A 19,162-nucleotide genomic window follows, 5' to 3' on the forward strand; every position below is an offset into this window, starting at 1 on the left:
GAGGACAACGGAGCTTCATAAATATCTCCTGAGATATTTTAATGCAGAATCAGCTGTCTCATGGTATTTGTCAGGAATGACCATTCAGTTACAGGACAGAACATCAGTATTGGAAAGGTGGTGATGGAGCCACATGGCGTCGCACCACTGATACAAACATTTAGCTGAATAGTTTACATCTCAGCAGACTAGACAGCTTTGGAAATGGCAGGTTTAGATTTTTCCTGGAAAGTTCCCTTCCTCTCTCTGGTCGTTCCATTTCTGGACCTAAAGGGGAAACATTTCAGAAAGATTGAGATATAAATGTTAACTTTTAGAATTACAAATGTTCAGAAAATTATAGAAATCCTTTGCTGGGTCATGATAAACTTAGTTAATATTTAACCATCTTTTTCAATATCAGTGAAATAAAAAGCAAAACACCTGCTGTTACATCACTGATCGGGTGTAGGTAAGTAAAGTTTACTTACTAAAGCAACTTTCGTGGTAGGCTACTGGACGAAAAGTAAAAGTTATAACAACTTCGCATAACAGCTCCGATCGGCCGCCGATTGATCGGCCGATATTCACTCTCGGCCGATCGATCGGTGCTCTCTATAAAGGCCGATCAGCAGAGCCGATCACATGACGTAAAATACATGACACTTTTCTCAGTGCGCGGCAAAACAAGCTCGCCAAAATGGCTTCACCGGTCTGGCAGTATTTGAAGGTGTTCGAAAAAGACAATAAAATAGCGGTATGCAACATGTGTGAAGCAGAAATCCTGCAGCTCCGCCCGCTGTGATGGACCGCTGAGCGGAGCAAAACACACACTAAGAGTTAACACACTTAGCTATTTTATCTACCTCTGGAACAAGCTAAACTAGTTATACATATGTTTATTCTTCAGTTTCGGGTCACTCATTACTGGATCAGTGAGCTGCAGGAGACGATACTGACAGGCTGTCAGGAGAGAGAGAGAGGAAAAGAGAGCGCTTCCGCTCATTTCCCCCGTGTTATTATCCAAAGTTAATGTAAACTTGAATAATGTACTTCATTTGAATGTAATAATTATGTTGGTTGTTGTTTGTGGAAGCGCATCATGTATTGAAAAATGAATCTGAACTTTTCGATCCGTTACGATTATAAACTGAAGCAATATAAAAATGAGCCCCATTAACTGAGTTTTAAACATCACTTTAAATGAAAGATCCCCATAGCCCCCACCCACCCGATCGGATCGGGGATCGGTATCGGCCGGGCCCCAAAATACCCGATCGGAGCAACCCTAATAACAACCATTAAAACTGAAAAAAACCTACAAAAAATACCTAAAAGGCATGAAAATGTCAGCCTATTCAAATAGATGCAACTGTTATACTCTTGTATAAACCTTTACAATGTACCAGAGGACATTAAACTACAAGAAATGTCCTATGTTTTGTAAATCATTGACATTTAATATTGATTTTGTGTTAATTTTGTGATTTGAATATGTGATGTTGACACTCGTTCAATATTTTATTTTATTGTTTTAACTAAAAAACAAGGAAGACGTTATTCTTTAACCTCCCTGCTTTTTATTGGGCTGAGAGTAAATTTCCATTTTTGGACTGAAACTTTGTTTTGATTCACAGGGCCGAGCAGACTAACAGGAATGTGAGCAACGATAAAGTTGTTTGACCTCTGCTAAACAAACTCAGCCCACACAAGGGAAAGTATATTCTGCCATCACTTTTTAACTTGGCTGTGACCTTTTGGGAGAGCGGTTTCCACATAAGACAAAAAGTGAATGCAAAAAAATCTAAGTTTTACCCAGGATATGGGGCAGATTGATGTGAAGACCCTCTTGTACCAGTCACAGGGCGCGGTGTCCACTCCTTTAGCGTCTAGAGCTTTCTGGCAGCGGTAGAAGTCTATTAATAGAGAAACGACAACAATGAAATTCAAAAACAGCAATATGGCCTCAATCCAAGTCACAAAACAAAGGGTCATGTCAGTTCCCCAAAAAAAACTGGGTTACTTCAAGAGAGGTCAGAGACCATTTATTAACCTGACTTCAAAATATACATCATTAATCAAAGCAACAATAATATACATATTTTAATATCTGACCCAAAATGCCCTCATGGTTTCACAGTGGTTGATATGACCTTGACTCTGAGTCTCACCCATAGACTGTATATAAAGGTCTCACCCATAGACTGTATATATAAAGGTCTCACCCAGGTAGTTGGACCAGCAGTTCCTGGTCTGGTTCGAGTTGGGGAACCGGGCATCAAATGGAGCCGTGCGGTAATTCTTAAGTTTTGTTTGAATGTCCTCCTCAGCCATTTTCACCTCTGTTAAGAATATATCATCAATGGATACTGTAAGAGGCAAGAACAAAAAATGCTTATTTTTCTGTCTCTAAGCAAAAAGCTCCTTTCCACCAATTGCACCCATTAAGTAAATTAAACAGACCGACATTAATACATCTATGGTGGCAGACCAACTGAACACTGCTGGTTTATCAATTATCTGCAGCTGACTGCATGCTGAAGGAGGGTTATTTTTGTGAGAGTTTAGGGTACGTGAGTTTTCATCTAATACTCCTTTCTCAGAGTACATATACTTCATAAAAAAATTGAATATATGCGGTCGAATATGCGTCTAATAAAGATAGTATTAAAACGTTGTTGGCGGACATTTTATCAATAACCTGCCATTAAAAGCATTTCCTCCTTAGACGACCTAGTTTCTGTTTCTTTTTGATACAACCAAGGTATGATTTAAAATACATAAACATGCTATTACAATGAAAAAAAACAGCACATTTTCGATATTGGATTAAATCCAAAACTCTTATCGATAATTTCCAGACGAGACCGAATTTCCAGAACTTTCTTGACATAAACCATTCTCCCTCAATAAAAGCATAGGCAATTAAAATAGGTTACAAGTGACATATAGTGACAATAGATTAAAAAAAAGAATATTTTATTATATATATATTCAAAGATTCATGCCGGTAGACATTACCTTGGAGCAGTTGCAGGCTCGAGCTCAAAGTGACTTTTATACCGGCTGTGTACGTGTTCCGCGATAAGCGAGCGGTGAGGATGCAGCCGTGCAGTCCTCCGCGGCCGGTATGGCGGCCACAGGTCACATAAAACACAGACAGACATAACTCTGACTCCGCTAGTGATGAGAGGGTACTGACAGGACACCAGGAAAAAGCTAAGACCCCACAGAAGCAGAGTTATTTATAGTGTTTTATTTTAGATTTATCACCAAGCTGAGGACTTTTTTTTCTCAATGCGGAAGTACTTTGTTTACAGATGTGTGTTAATCATTAATATATGTTTATCTAAGAAATAAAAAGTAATTTAGGGAGTTTTAATCGGATATGATTGGAGTTGTAGTAGGGAAAGGCTGTTTTGGGTTGTGTTTCTGCTTTTTACATGTATTTATTCATCATAATACGTGGCTGGCAAATGCTCAGTTTGTGATCTCTGTCTAGGAATTACTACTGTCAGGTCAAGTGGGGGCAGCAGTGATACTGTTTGAGTCATATGTGTATTACCAGGGGGGTATCAATTATTAATACCTTATTACTCAGGCTGGTCGGTTATGAAGTGTGTGTGTGTTTAAACGCACTGTCTTATCTAACTTCAGGAGGAGTGAGTGTTATAGGCATGGCAAGTTCATTTATACAACTTGTTAGAACAACAAGGCAATTCAAAGTGCTTTAAACGGAGCATTAAGTAAGACAGACACAAAAATACATTTACACACAATTAAACAATCATTAAAAAGCGTGTTATCCTCATGTTGCTTGCTCTTGTGCGTCTTTCTCATCCCAAAAGTCACTAGTTGTCTGTTTGTAAGTCTCAGATCTGGTTACTATAAAACAAGCAGCGACATTCCCCACATTATCGCACGAAGGCGTAAGCACCGTGCGTCATGCTGAATAAGCCACGCGCTGATTTTATTTAGGGAAACAGCACTGAACGAGCCTGTGATACGTGACTGACTTGAACACAGCCATGGACAGTGAACAGAGACACGCGCCTCTGCCCGCGTGCTATTGCGTAGGGATGCTGTTCTATTCAGTGCATTTATAGACACTAGAGGGCAGCAACGCTCTGCTTTTATATCATTTATTCGGACCTTAGGTCATTTTTTATTTTTTAAATGTATGCGGTAACTCAGGGAATCACTTTATGGTTTCCAGTATCTGAAATAAATAAAGTACATTTACTCAATAACTGTACTTAAGTACACATTTGAGGTTATATTTGTAGTCGACTACATTCATATGATGAATTGGAAATGGGGGACCCTGATGTAAACAAGACGAAAGTCTTTCTCTGGTCTGCATCCCCTTAACAATTGTATGTTTTGAGCTGTACTGTAGCCAATATACAAGCTGTTAATAAACGTTTCAATCAATCAATCAATCAAGGATGCTGATATTGTACTTTTAAGTGCACTACATTTATCTGACATCTATTATTTACTGTATATTCAGGTTATTAGCTAATACAAACTATAATTCTACTAGTAAATAAACTCATATATATTATCATAGGTTAAGATATCCAGCAGCACTCAAAGAGATTACAACACATTATCTTTTCCTATAGTGAATACAGGTCAAATAAATAATTTGTCCTTTATTAAATCCACACCATTTCCTCCTATAATAAGACATATTTCAGATGAACAAAAGCACTTAATTTAAAAGTGTTTAATATTACTGCTCAAATTTAAACATATCAAGACAGAAAGAAAAGCCGAAAAAGGCCCAAAGTATCAACATATCTTTGTACAGCAAACAAATATTTTTACTAATATAAATCTTTGAGAGAGGCACACTTAAACAGCCCAAAAGAAACAAAAAACCCACAGCAGTAACTCATTATTTCAGAGAACATCTGAGACTCAGCCTTGAGTGTCTCACAGGTTTAGTGCATGTGCGTTAAAGAGCATTATCTGTTACAGCATCTTGGATTAAGTAGGAAATGTCCACAAATCTTGTTTATGGACAACAGTGACTACCAAACAGCCCAATAGTGAATCACTTAAGGTTTCTGTCATATTTCAAGTTTCTCTCTACACATTTTAGAAAAGGCACAAAGAAAAGCAAACACTTATTTTGAAATACTCAGAAACAACCACCTGTATTTGCACCTTCTACTTATAAAGCCCAATGTGATATGCATGGTTGCATAGATTGAAAAATAAGAATCCAGCCACTGAAATTTAAAAAGAGCTCTGCATCGATGCATGAAAGTGCTAGAGAGAGTACCGCCTGATTGATTTCTCAGCAGGAAAAGAGCAGTGATTGTCAAAGGTCAGCAGCTATTTATCTAAAATCAAACTTATGATATGCGGTCAATTCTTAAAATATAATGCCCAAATTAATGGAACAGCCCTCGCAGATAAAGCCTCTGAACACAAAGGACTTGTTTGGTTGTCAGCAGTGGGAAAGTCAAAGCTAGTGTTCACACTTTGTTTTTTTTAAGCCACCCTAAAGTCAGCTGTGCCAAAACTATTTTTAACACTGAGGAAAAACTCGACATTTTAAAGTTGGTCCTTTCACCAATCGCTGAAGCGGAGACGACTGAAGGCCTCTTTGATGTCCTCGTTGCTCTCGGAGCTTCCTCCGGTGGCGATGCGGAGGACTTTGCTGCCGGGGACGTCGTGTTTCAGCTTCCGCTTGCTGAGGACCACGGTGCCTTCGGACTCCTCGGGGCCCGTCAGCAGGATGTAGGCGGCGTGGCGTCCACCCTCCAACAGAGTGGCTAAGAAGAAAATAACAAATAGTCATACAGAGAAGGTTTGTCCCTATCCCTCTAACAACTGATTCACGGTGATTTGTTTCATTATCTTGTGCTTGCCTCTTTATTTAACATGTAAGTCTACTCGTTTTATTTTTGCCTTTTGTCTGCACTGTCCCCTTTTCATGTAACTCTAATTTTCCCTGCTGAGAGACGAATAACTGATTTCTGACATGTATTACAAAAGGTAATACTACTGATAGAATATAGGGCAATCAAGGGGGATGAAGGATATTAGATTTGTGTTGATATTACTTATGCCTTAATCGTTTTTATCCGAATGCAGATAATTATTTTCATGTAAAATACTCAGACAAAACTGAAAACTCCTCCTACTTTATCAGGCTCGTATGATGCTGTCCCTAAGAAAATCCTAAAAAATGCAAAACCAGGAACATTCGACCTACTTCACAAGTTGCAAAAAAATGTTAAGGTATTAAATATGTGGTGTTGAAGCAAATATTTATCAAAAAGCTATTTTACTATCAGATATGGCAAATAGAAACCTTGCAGATTTTTTTTTGGCAATCGCTTATTCAATGGTCGTGTCACATAGGCATCATCGAATCGCCCTTCTATATCGGAAGAAATGTTCATATCTAGTCGATTTATTTGAAAGCCTTTATCTGCTGATACCAATGACATGCAGACTTCACTGTCTCCCTCAAATCTAAGTTCAAAAATCACCTTTAAACGTTATGATGTGCTCCAGGAAGCTGGTGGACTGCAGGAGGACTTTGGAGTAGAGCGGGTGGAGCAGGTAAGATCGTCGGTCACTTTCTAACGGTTCCTGGAATGAAACATTTCAGTCTGATTAGTATCTTGTGAGAAATCCTTCAACATGCATGTTTTAATAAAGACAGTGAACTTACAGATGAGTTGGCCTCTGAGCGCATCATGCCCCAAAACACAAAGATGGAGAAGGAGTTGGTTGTGTGTATAGCGCCGGGCCTCGGTGAGTTGGGACTGGCCAGCAGGTCGACCTCCCACAGCACACCGCCCGACTTCCCATCCAGAATCACCACCTGCAGACCAGACAGACAGTACAGTGTGACTCAAATCCATCACGATACGAGAGAAGCTGCACACAGGAAATTCATTTTAGGCATTACATCGGTCTTACCCTCTTTGTGTAGTTTCCAATGTCCTCCTCGACCACAACATCCAGGACCCCGTCTTTGTTAAAGTGGCCGAAGGAGGGCTCGCTGAAAGGAAGTGAACACAGAAATGTACTTTTAATTATATCGGGTCCTTGTGAGGACTTTTTGAGAGGAGAAAAAAAAGTAAATAATTAAAGGAGAGGGTAGAAAACATGCAGTTCTACTATACAACTTAAAAAATGTATCTAATATATCATATTACAATTACTTGTATATAGACTATTCTTGCACTATTTCTATTATATTCTATTTTATTGTATTTACCTTCACTATTTTATCTGTTTTATTGTGTTGCACTGTTAGAGGAGCCTGTGACCTAAGATGTTCATTGTCATAACTACACTGCAGCTATGTACAAATGACAATAAAAGCCTTGAATCTTGATGTGGCTAACAAATCACGTTTTAATATATTGTTATGTTATGAAGACATTACTACTTTGATTCCAAGATAAAAACAACACTTTGCACTTTGGTAAAACTATTCATTTCAGCTCTAATGAATCCGTATGTGCAACATAAAAACATGTGTTACCCGAGGACTGAGCTGGTGTTGAATCTCCACAGTGTCTTTGGATGTTTTCCGTCCACTAGAGCCACCTCGTTCCCAGTCACCAGCAGCAGGTTGGGTGGGTCTCCTGTCTCTCCCGTTCTCAGCACCTGTCGCAGTGAATCAGATCTACGGAGGAGAGATAAACATCAGCTAAAGCCACAACAATGCAAGCTTTTAATTAAAAAGTGAATATATTCTGATTCTTACTCAAACATGGGCACGAGGCCAGACGTTGCCTTGGCAGTCTTCTCCCAATCTTTGTCCTTCTTGAGGCCATTCTCCATCCCGGCTTTAGCTTGAGCTGCAATCCTCCACAGGGCCAGGCCATACAAGCCAGTGTCTGTGAATGAGCTCAGGATTACTCACTACTGTGTAATGCATCTAAGAGTATACATCCAACTGTTTTAATGGAGGTAAATTTGCTTTTTTCTTGTAGGAAACGTAATTTTTATTATTATTATCCTGCTTATATTGTGTTAACAGAATATTGGCCCTTCAATAGTGTTTTATTTGTCAGACAGTGTATAGATTTGTTATCTTCCCAGTCATCTGTATATTTTTCTTACTCTCTAATGCTGGTTTATTTCTATTTCTATTTTCAGATGTTTCTATTTTAGAATTGTTTTTTTCTACTCTTTGAATTTGTTATTATGTGCAATACCTTGTTTTGTTTTAATGCTGCTGCAACCATTTTTTTCCCCAACTTGGGATTAATAAAGTACATATTTTCTTATCTTCAAATCAGCTGGTCTAACTGCAGATGGACACGACTTTATGTTATACCTGATTTGAGATACAGACCTTTTTGCAGTAGTACATAGTAAGACCCTGCTGCCGTGCGGTGGAGCAGATGATTGGCTATCTTTGTAGAGTCAAGAACCACAGAGGAACCAACCTGTTCTCCCGTCTTCCCTGAGAGGAACACCAGCTGAGTCTGCAGACATGACAACAGACATTAAAAGCAGGTGCATTAAAAAAAAGAACTTGAAAAAATGACTCGATCCTGCACCGTAAGAAAGGAGCAAAGGAAGGAAAAAAAATAGCCTTAACCTCTTGAGCACAGGGCCTATTTTTCAGGCCTCGGGCTCGAAAATGACATGCCCAGAATGAATGAGTGTATTTTCACAACTAAAAGGGGTATATGAATAATCTTGTTATCAAAGCAATGATACACCTGTGAGTTGGCAGTAGAAGTGTCAGAATCAATATAGATGTTGCTGAGTAAATTCAGATGGAACATAGTAAAAGAAAAATGTAAATTCTAATCTCCCCCTAAAAAAACACATTATTTAAAGTGAAAATCACCCTTGAATGATGGAATAGTAGCCCAGAACCTTTAGGGATCCAAACCATAATACATCATAAGTACCCTGTGTCAGGATAGATGCTAATTCATAAGTTATACCACTGATGTTTACCTGAGTGTCGTCAGATGCTACCAGAGCCACATCGCTGACCTTGTCCCCGTCCAGATCCGGGACGCTCAGAACGGGCACGGTGCTGCGCAGACCAGGAAGCTGAGGCTGCTGCCACCTGACCTCCCCTGCACACACACATCCCACAGGAACAGGGCACTCAGGCAGGCTGACTGAATCCATTTGATTTTATAACTAAATGTACAGCTTTCCTTGAGCGTTAAAGTTCATGTTCGACCTTGGATATAGCCATGGCAGAAAGGTGGTAAGAGATTATGTTGTCAAATGTTTCAAATGCATCTCTGGGATCATCAGATGGACTATGCTTAGTATATTTAGCCACATTTCTAAATGATAAAACCTCTTTATTTTATAGTTTGCAATGCTTTGGATCCTTGCTTTTAATGTCACAACAAATTCTAACGGGGAAATGAGCTGAACGCAAAACATGGACAACAGCCATTTACAAAAGCTGTATGGCAAAATGCTTTATGAAAATGTGATGTAATGTATGTTATACATAAAACAGAGAGCAATGAGTCACTAACCAGTGAATTTGTCAACAGCTGTGAGTTGGTCGGAGTGGGACAGCAGACAGTCCCAGGTTCTGCCGGTTTCATCGTCCAGACCGCACTGGGCCCAGTGAAACTCTGGAGCCAGCGGCTGTTCCCACAGTGTCTCTCCATGCGTCCCGTCCACTGCCATCACAAACACACATGGAGAGGGCAGACCTGGAACACAGAAAAGTGTGTCTGAATCACACAAAACAAAAGCAATACACAGCAAACTCTTGATCCCTCGCGTTTGATTAACTTATTCTTTATACCTTCTTTAGCACACGTTTTGTTCGGACTGGGTTCTGTGTCTTTCAGGACAAACAAGACATCCATCACCTTGTCTTTGTTTGCATCTTCTATGGCTAAGAAGTCATATGTTTCTGTGAGAGAAGGAGAGAATAGTAGTAAGTCCTGTGAATAATAAAACACTACCAGGCAGTGAGAAGCAAACAAATGTACACACCTGCTTCAGTGAAGGTCCTGTTCCAAGCAACAAGGTACTGTGGTCTGACAGGACAGGGGAGGATGAAGGAGAAGGCGAACACTATGGTGAGGCAGAGGAACAAGGAGAAGAAGAAGAATCCGGTTCTCCAATGGGTGAGTTTGGTCAGCCCGATGACTTCCTTATAACTCTTCTTCTTCAGCTCTGCTGCTGATGGTGCTGTTCCTGTCTCTGCTCCGTCCTCTCCGCTCTTCAGAGGGTCGCCTTCAGTGGCACTGCCTGTCGTCTCCATTGTAGCCTCAATGCATTTACCAGCCCACAATTCTACTAAACAGGGAAGAGAGCTTACATTAAGATCCTAACCTCAATGTTATGCTAGTCTTGAATGCACACTTAAAGAGGCCCTATTGTGCTCGTTTGCGTGTTCAGATGTGTGTGTGGTGCCTCTACTGTGACATGTGTACATGCTTTAATGTTCAAAAGGTCTTTATTTGTCTCATACTGTCTGTACTGCAGCACCTCTTTTCACACTTCAGAGCCCAGTCTGCTCTGATTGGATAACGGGCTGGCTCTGTTGTGATTGGTCAACTGCTTAGAGATGTCCCACTCCTTATCCAATCATGTACAATTTGTTGGACTCTTAGCCAATAGAAGTGTGAGTGTTACGTAGTGATGTCACTAGGTTAAAGAAGTAAACAAAGGAGTCCAATGGAGGTGTGTGGGAGAGAACTTTGGGATTTGAGCCTTTGCAGACCATTTAAATGCACAAAAAACGATATAAACAGGAAAGGGCGAAAAAAAACACAAGCATAATAGGGCCCCTTTAAATGAAAAGACCCTATCTATCTACTGCACAGTCAGTACATAGCAAAGAGTTTGATGCTTCCTGATCTATTGGGGAGTAAACTACACATTTGCAAGTGTCAAAGTAACCGGCAATAATAGCAGACAAAACTATCTGGTATTCACATAATAGTAAATGAAACATGAATACTAAAGGCAGCAGTGTCTGTCTGTCAGTTTGGCTATTTCTGCTGCACCAACCTTTGTAGATCTCAGCCCATTCATACGTGCCAGCTCTGACTCCAGAGATTTCTCAGCAGAAAAACAGACCCGTGATGACAATGATAATCATCACATTTGCTAGCACACTGGGCGTGTTACCCTTAACATTGTGTACGTGAGTTAGGAAGCTTATTAACTGGCATAATTATTTTAAATCTGAAATAACCGTGCGATGTTAGCTAAATAGCCGCAACAAAAGAACGTTTTCCCCGTATATTTCAATGTCTGATTGAGATATTTTTTTAGCTAGCTTGGGTTAGGAAAGTGAATCTCTGGTTAACGATAGTTTGCTAACTTGTTGCACAAAAAGGCCACTGCCCACAGAAGAATGAGTTTACAAGTAAACGTGATTGTATTGCAATAGTCCCGCCACTTGAGCTTTGATCAATAATAGAGAGAGTCAAAAAAGGTTGTTCTTACTTTGTTCCCCACTGTCGTCTTTAGTGGTCACTGGTGCGGCAAACTACAGGTAGTAGGCCTGACAACAACTGCCTGTCAACTTTAGCTCCGTAAACATACACACTAGCTAGTAAGGAAGGTTTTGTTGCCCTGAGTTTGTCTAACAGGTAGTAATTTCTCTCTGCCAACGTTACACATTGACAGCATAGAAGATGCCAAAACCCCAAACTATGAAACTAGGGATAATTAATGTTCTCTTGTCTAAACTTTAATATAACCTGAAGCTAGGGGAAACACCAGGGAACGACAGATGGTGCTGCCTGAAAGGTTAAGTTCGGGGCAAACAACACAATGGCGTCCAGCGTTGGGTTCAATTAGCTCTGATTGGTTCATTCTGTTGTTCTTAAGCCATACGATTGGTTGGTTTCATACCTTAATCCCGCCCTCTAACGTAGGCTAAACAAACAAGGCCTTTCGTCATTTCCGTCAAATAAAACGGAAACTGGCGAGTTCACGAAAGAGAGAAAAGCGGCGAGAGGCGATGCTTGGACGAAAAAAAAGAATCAATTAACTTCACAAAAAAGACTTAGGAACTGTTTCTGGTGCTTTCTACATCGACGGAAGGCCCACGACAATGTCTGCCCAAGCTCAAATGAGAGCTTTGCTCGACCAGCTGATGGGAACAGCGAGGGATGGTGAGTTGATGTAGCTGTAATGCTAGCTGAGAGAGCTAGCCAAGATGGAGCCACTGCTGCGGCTTCTTGTGTTGGTGTGTGATGGACAGACCTGCATGAATGGATCAAGCTAATACTGCAGAGGGCTGTGTACAATCCAGTAGATTCAAGTCTACTGATACACTTAAGGACTTAATGTTTGTATCCATTTGGGTTAATTTAAATGTTAAGATTGTTTTTTGTTTCGTCGTTTACTACATTCCTAGCTAGTAGCCTGGCTAGCTAACACTATGGGCCTAGCATTGAGCGATATACTGAAATGTATACATGCTCTGGTTTTAGTCCAATTCTAACCAATTATGTGGGTCACATTAACGACTCTGCATTACATTCACAATACATATAATTGAGTCACATGTCAAGGACATGCAGGCTAAACTTAACATTGGACCTACCAGTTTTTCCTGTTTTTACAGCAGGCTTAAATAACTGTTTTACCCGTGTAATATGCTGGTGATTGCTCATGTCAGATATTAGAAGGCAGAAAGAAGTAAATAATTCAACTTCACTAAAATGTCCTGTATTCCTATTCTTACTCAAGTAACTCTCCCCGAATAGGATTAACAACAAGCTATATATTATGCAGTAGTCCCTGCCAGTTTACATAATGATTATATAATGAATCATTATAACCAATAGTCTAAAGTGGAAGCAGAATTGTAGTGTGTAGATGGCTTAAGACCGGGCTAATTGTAACTTTTGTATACTGTTGGATAATTAATTTTTATAACTGTAAATCCAAATTTACATTTCAAGCTGACGATCTGTTTGGATGGTAATATGTTAACAGTAATCAGCTAAATTAATCCAAAAATAAATGTATTCAGTAAAAAGCTTTGACTTGCTAAAATACAATTGTATTGTTTTCAGCCCTTTTTGATACAAACATTAAAGTGTAACTCAGCTGTTGATGGGCAGAAATGACAGCTGTCATTTTATAAATCGGAGGTTCATCCTGATGATTGAACAGAAATACAGCCTTGTGGATTATCATTTTTAATTAATGATAATTCAATCTCAATAAGAGTGAATTTGTGTTGTGAGCTTGTGGATGTATGTGTGATAAGATTTATATCAAATTCTTCCCATACATTTGTTGCATACAAACTGAACAATTGTGGCCCCTTTATTTTATTCATTAAGGTTCAGTGTATCTTTGCCAGCCTACAACAATCTGCAAAGGAGTTGCAGAAAAGCCTCATGTTCATCGAGCCGTGAGTCACACATAATTTTTAAAGCTGTTATGATGAATATCCCAACCATTTGTTTGCCTTCCGGAAGTTACTGTAGACTTTTTTTAAACACACAAATGGGTATATCTTCAGTGGCACTAGATATTTAATTTGGCGTAGTGTAATGCAGCTTGTGCCAAGACGTCTGGTCGCGCAGAATCCAAACGAGCAGTTCCTCTGTTTTCAGAAGGCAATTTTAACAAACATCCAGAAAAAAAACAACCACAACTTTGCACACATCATTTACAATCTGACTTGTGTATCACTCCCAACTTCTTACTACAGGTATGGGCAAGAAAACTGTTCCCATTTATACTTTTCTACAGCGGGTTTAAAATTCTGCAGCTGAGGTCTTGAAGATGCAGAAGGGTACAGTATGTGGTGCGGATCGCAGTGTGTATAAACTAATTTTTTTCCTTGGAGTTCTTTTGTTTTATGTTTTTTCTTTTGACTTTATTTTCAATGTTTCTTACATGTTAACGGCTTCCCTTGAAAATCTGTCTGAAATGTTTACATTGCTTATTACATTTATGATAGCAGTCTTTCCTGCATCCTGCATAGAAACAAAGCTAAAGTCATCTCTGTTCACACTAGTTATTTGACACGAGCTTATAGTTATTATTGACCTGTGCTTTATCTCATAATGCTCCACATTAACAGGGTGAACAGTGAGCCTCATCACAAGTTAAACTTAGTTGAGGTTCATAAATGTCTATATTTTAAAAATGAGGTTTGGCTAAGATAAGCACCAAGAATAAAAAGAAGGACATCCACACGCAGAGCCACATTACCTTCTTCAGTCATGAAACATCAATGGAAAATAAATGTAGTAGCACAGTCTCTATTACTATATATTGTTATACAAATGAAATATATGTCAAACTTTTAACAACATAAATTAATTTGTTTTCACTCATTTAGGTGGACACAAAATCCTTGAATGCAGTTATAACGACACATATCTGCCCATTTAATGTTGTTACAGTTATGTATATTAAAGCACTGAATACCTCGCCCCTGATGACAAATATGTGAGGTCTTTCTGACTGGGTGTTTTTTGGACTGTTACAGGCGATGAGACGCGGCAGATGGTCAAGTTCAGCGACGACCGAGTCTGCAAAAGTCATCTTCTGAACTGCTGTCCACATGACATCCTGTCTGGAACTGTAAGTAACCCATTTCTGTCTCACACCCTAAATATTTGCAGAGTACACCAGTGAAATGTAAAAAAAAAGGCTAACTTAACCATGTACCTACAACATGCGATCTTAAACTGTTTGATATTATTTTAAGTGATATGTTCCTTTGTTTTGGTGACAGCGTATGGACCTGGGAGAGTGCACGAAGATCCATGACCTGGCACTTCGGGCAGATTATGAAATTGCTTCCAAGGATAGAGATATGTTCTTTGAGCTTGACGTAAGTAATTTCTGCCGTAAATATATCCGTTGAGAAGCCTTACCTACAGTTTCCTGTGTGCCTATGTATACACATCTAACTAGTAACATATTTTACCATGGGCGTTGCAGCCATTATATGAGGGTGGGACAAGTCTCCCGCACCTTTTAAAATGATTAGTTTAGACCCCCCCACTTTTACTATGCGGAAAGTCCGTGAATCTGTCTATCCACTCGCCACTCTCTGTAGAGCGCTGTGTCAGTGCTTCATTATCAAATCCATTCCACTTGCTTATTGAGAGAATGCCCAAATCAATTAAATTCCTACCATGTTTTCACTGCTACTTTGTACCAAGGCAGATTCTCAGAGCCGTACACATGCTGGGTTTTTTGTGTAGCTGTGTCTTTAGTTGTAAAATTATGCTCGCCACAGTTTCCCCGCTGCGAGGCTCCGGCGCTAACAGTTCACGAGCGTGCTCCACTAGCACCCGGATATAAGGCGCTGTTATTAAAGAGGTGGAGGGAGAGTCCTCTCCTGTCAGACTGAGAGGCTGATAACTACAGCTCAGTGAGGTGAAGGACAACACAAAAATACAGTTTAAAAGGGGAGTGATTTGTAAAATATGTATAAAGAAAAAGTAAATCTGTTTACAGTTCTGTTTCACACGGGTGTTGAGAGATGTATCCATAGATTTAGTCCCTAATTTTGCTCTCAAAGTGCAGCAGATTGATGCATTTAAAAAACAAAAGCATGCCCCCGGACCCCCCAAGAGGAGGTGAGGTCCACCACCTGCCCACACCCCCTGTCAAATTGTCCCACCCACATTGAGGATGCTTCCTACGCCCATGTATTTGACTCTTTTCTGATGACACGTCTTCGCTCTCTTAAAGGCGGTGGATCACCTGGAGTCGTTCATTGCCGACTGTGACCGGAGGACAGAACTAGCCAAGAAGCGCCTGGCTGAGACCCAAGAGGAGATCAGTGCTGAGGTGGCCGCAAAGGTGAGTGACCAAAGAATTCTAAAGAAATATATTATATTTAGAGCTGAAAAACTACTCAGTTTTTCAGTTAACGATTAAATGTAACGATGTAAATTTCCCCTCTGTGGGACTAATAAAGGTATTCTGATTCTGAAGGTATCAAAAATAAAAATACTTGGCAAATGGCAGCAAAATCTGTTCAACCTCTCAATCAAGAAGTTTAAATTCATGACTATGGACTTTTAGTTACTGTTTTCTGACATCTAAGTTAAATTGATATGGAAAAGGACAATTTGAAGGCGTTATTTAAGATTAAGTCACTTTTTAATGCTGCGTCTAGGTTTCTTTACCAGTTTGTTTTGGGATGGACAAATAGGATGTAAATTGTGATGTTTGCTGTGTTTCAGGCAGAGAAGGTCCATGAGCTGAATGAGGAAATAGGGAAGCTCCTGGCCAAGGCCGAGCAGCTCGGAGCTGAGGGGAACGTGGACGAGGCTCAGAAAGTCCTGCAGGAAGTGGAGAAGGTCCGAACTAAGAAGAAGGATGCAGAGGTGAGGAGGGAGTGCTGGTGACGTGCCACTGAAGATGTGCTGATAATCTTTATATTAGTAACTCCAGCCTTCTCATCCTTTTTGAATGCGTCTCTTCTCCATTTTGTTCTCCTCAGGAAGAGTACAGAAACTCCATGCCAGCCTCCAGCTTCCAGCAGCAGAAGCTCCGGGTGTGCGAGGTGTGCTCCGCTTACTTGGGTCTCCATGACAACGATCGCCGTTTGGCCGACCATTTTGGCGGGAAGCTTCATCTGGGCTTCATCCAGATCAGAGAGAAACTGGACCAACTAAAGGTATGCTTCAGCCTGTTATACCGTGTGCACTAGAAACGCATGGGCACAAGAGTCCTGAATCATCGGGCTGGTTATTAAGAACAATTACAAAAAAATAAATATATATATATATATATATATGGTCATAAACTGTCTTTAGGTTTAAAAAAATTGGTGTCACTTCTAATGTTACTACTTTTTTATTTTGATCAGAAAACCGTGGTCGAGAAGCAGGAGACCAGGAACCAGGAGCGCCTGAAGAGACGAGAAGAGAGAGAGAAAGAGGAGAAGATGAAGAAGACGTGAGTGCTTTTAAAACCCCTAGTGAAGTTCATTTGTTGTATGAGATGTAGGTTTTACTTTTCAAACTCATGGTTTTTCATCTGCTTATTTCATAGGACCAGATCAAGCAGCAAAGAGCCGAAAAGGTAAGAAAGTTGCTCCATTTATCCACACTGAAAATTGGATTTAATGGGCCAAATCCTAAGTTATTGCCAACGTTAGTCTGGTGCGTGTGTGCTTTAATTGTTTTTTTTCCTCATTAGATCCCGTTCACGTGACCGCAAAAAGAAGCGCTCACGCTCCACGTCACGAGAGAAGCGGCGCTCGCGCTCCCGCTCCAGAGAGAGGAGGAGGCGGCACCGCAGCCGCTCCACCTCCCGCAGCCGAGGACACCGCCACAGCCACGAGCAGAGCTCCAGACACAAGTAAATACACACATTGAAAACATGGTCATGAGGCAAGGCAAGTTTATTTATATAGCACCTTTCAACACAAGGCAATTCAAAGTGCTTTACAAAAATGAAAGACATTAAGAAATAGTGCAGCAGAAATATATTATAAAATGGCATTTAAAAGCAAAGACAATAAAACATGAATAACATAGGTACATGAATAAAAGTTACAGTGCCGTGTGAGATGTGAATAGCGGGAAAGGGAAAAGTCTTCAGCCTGGATTTCAAAGTAGTAAGAGTTGCAGCGGACCTGCAGGTTTCTGGGAGTTTGTTCCAGATATTTGGAGCATAATAACTGAAAAAGCCAAATAATCTCTCTTTGTGCTCGTACTTATCTGAATATCTCGTTGTCTCGTCCTCAGGTCGTCCCGGGACCGAGAGCGCTCCTCCAGAGAGCGGTCACGGGAGCGGGAGAAGAGGGAGGGGGTGAAGAGAGAGGGGGAGAAGAGGGAGGGGGTGAAGAGGGAGGGGGAGAACGGCCGGTCGGACTCCCGTCGGGGGGAGGACCGGGACACGGGGGACCTCTGAAGACCAAACTCCATCCATCACGACTCACAGCGTTCCTCCTGTCTCCCTCCCTGTCCGTCTGTCTGTCCATTTCTAAAAAAGAATAACCTAATGTCACACAGTCCCGCCTCCATCCCTCTGTTCTCCTCCTTTCTTTCTTTCCACAGTACCAGAAGTATAACATTTTCCAGATCGATCACAAGCATTTGGATTGGTGGGGATTTAGATATTGATCAGTAGTGGAGTGTATTGTGATGCCCATATCTGTGATTTGGTTGCTGTCTGTATCAATACATCTCCTGATAAATACCCTGCATTGAACACATAAACACACGGCCTGCCGGACTGAAGCTTAGAGTGTAACTGATCCTTTTATTATTACCGTTTGATACAGTCTGAATATCTTATTTCTGATTCTTTTGTAGGCCTTCATTTTCCATTTCTTTTTTAAAGATTTATTTCCACAAGCACCCAGAAAACTGCAGGAGTTGTTGAGTGCAGTTCATGAATGTCTATCCACATGTTTTCTTAGTTTAAGCCCTGTTAACGTTTTTAGGGAATTCAGACCCAAATGGTTTTTAAGTTGCGAGTTTAAGTACCATCCTTATGTTTCCTCATGTCCCCTTTTTTCTGTTTAAACTTAACTAAGTTTTATTTTACGCTGCCAGTAGTGAAGGGGGTCTTGTTGTTTTGAAGAGTAAATGCTTGTTTGGATTTGTTTTGGTGGCATGTCTCTTTGTTTTCTCATTTCTCCCCCTCTTGATTTTCTTGTATTTAAAACCCACACAGTTGTTGTTGTTGGCGTGTGAAGCAGCAGGTTCAGAAATGAATTGGAAAGTCGATGCTATATCTGTACATACATTTTTATTAGCGTTTCATTTTGGCCCAGTTTCAACAAGTTCCTCTGAATACATTTATAATTGCAAACAGATTGTAATGGATGCATTGCTTTACCTTCTGTGTGAAGTCATATCTGTTTATGTTCTGCTGGAAATCTTTCTTTAAAATCTCCATTAAAACAAATATCGCCATTTAAATTTGTATTCGTGTGCTGGCCTTTTTTCTTCTTACCAAAGTCAAGGAATGGTTGAGTATTACAAGTATTATACAAACAAAGATAAATACATTTCATTTAAGTTAGTACTAGAAACTAAACACAAAGAAGCTATACACATTAAAATGTAACTATACATTACAAACGGTGTCCTTTTAAAGGTAGGGTGGGTAGGTAAGAATGGAGAAACCAGCTCGAGTGCGCTAGAATTTGAAAGTACACAACCGGAAAAAATCTGCCCCTTCCTTCAGACTTCCTTATAGAGCCCCTCCTCCAACACACACGGACGCGCACATGACCAATGAG

At 40.2% G+C, this 19,162-nt stretch overlaps 3 protein-coding genes across 12 annotated transcripts; 1 reads left to right on the forward strand and 2 right to left on the reverse strand.

Annotated features, from left to right (window-relative positions):
• Positions 1 to 13: 13 nt before the first annotated feature.
• Positions 14 to 3,134, reverse strand: LOC117473741 (cytochrome c oxidase subunit 6B1). 2 transcript variants are annotated; one of them, XM_034119527.1, is made up of 4 exons: positions 3,001 to 3,134; positions 2,205 to 2,348; positions 1,795 to 1,895; positions 14 to 267 (listed from the first exon to the last, which is right to left on the reverse strand). In XM_034119527.1, the coding sequence occupies exons 2-4, from the start codon at positions 2,311 to 2,313 to the stop codon at positions 214 to 216; spliced, it is 264 nt and encodes an 87-aa protein (XP_033975418.1). In that variant the 5' UTR covers positions 2,314 to 2,348; positions 3,001 to 3,134; the 3' UTR covers positions 14 to 213. The 2 variants fall into 2 exon arrangements, with proteins under 2 accessions (XP_033975418.1, XP_033975417.1); XM_034119526.1 differs by having other exon boundaries at positions 2,205 to 2,321; positions 3,001 to 3,092.
• A 1,562-nt stretch (positions 3,135 to 4,696) lies between these two features.
• Positions 4,697 to 11,670, reverse strand: fam234a (family with sequence similarity 234 member A). 2 transcript variants are annotated; one of them, XM_034119504.1, is made up of 12 exons: positions 11,416 to 11,670; positions 9,952 to 10,254; positions 9,758 to 9,868; positions 9,480 to 9,662; positions 8,935 to 9,059; positions 8,318 to 8,450; positions 7,724 to 7,856; positions 7,499 to 7,642; positions 6,928 to 7,009; positions 6,677 to 6,829; positions 6,492 to 6,594; positions 4,697 to 5,768 (listed from the first exon to the last, which is right to left on the reverse strand). In XM_034119504.1, the coding sequence occupies exons 2-12, from the start codon at positions 10,220 to 10,222 to the stop codon at positions 5,563 to 5,565; spliced, it is 1,644 nt and encodes a 547-aa protein (XP_033975395.1). In that variant the 5' UTR covers positions 10,223 to 10,254; positions 11,416 to 11,670; the 3' UTR covers positions 4,697 to 5,562. The 2 variants fall into 2 exon arrangements, with proteins under 2 accessions (XP_033975395.1, XP_033975394.1); XM_034119503.1 differs by having other exon boundaries at positions 9,952 to 10,257; positions 11,416 to 11,669.
• A 226-nt stretch (positions 11,671 to 11,896) lies between these two features.
• On the forward strand, positions 11,897 to 18,843 carry luc7l (LUC7-like (S. cerevisiae)). Of its 8 annotated transcripts, none has more exons than XM_034119509.1 (12): positions 11,926 to 12,089; positions 13,272 to 13,342; positions 13,687 to 13,753; positions 14,432 to 14,526; positions 14,681 to 14,779; positions 15,649 to 15,759; positions 16,146 to 16,289; positions 16,406 to 16,582; positions 16,775 to 16,863; positions 16,960 to 16,989; positions 17,107 to 17,268; positions 17,658 to 18,843. In XM_034119509.1, exons 3-12 carry the CDS (start codon positions 13,720 to 13,722, stop codon positions 17,821 to 17,823), a joined length of 1,107 nt encoding a protein of 368 aa, XP_033975400.1. In that variant the 5' UTR covers positions 11,926 to 12,089; positions 13,272 to 13,342; positions 13,687 to 13,719; the 3' UTR covers positions 17,824 to 18,843. The 8 variants fall into 8 exon arrangements, with proteins under 8 accessions (XP_033975405.1, XP_033975398.1, XP_033975400.1 ...); XM_034119512.1 differs by having other exon boundaries at positions 11,938 to 12,089; positions 13,687 to 13,741; XM_034119513.1 differs by having other exon boundaries at positions 11,938 to 12,089; positions 13,687 to 13,729.
• Positions 18,844 to 19,162: the final 319 nt, after the last annotated feature.

Source organism: Trematomus bernacchii, unplaced genomic scaffold, assembly GCF_902827165.1.
Source record: "Trematomus bernacchii unplaced genomic scaffold, fTreBer1.1, whole genome shotgun sequence".
Lineage (NCBI taxonomy): Eukaryota > Metazoa > Chordata > Actinopteri > Perciformes > Nototheniidae > Trematomus > Trematomus bernacchii.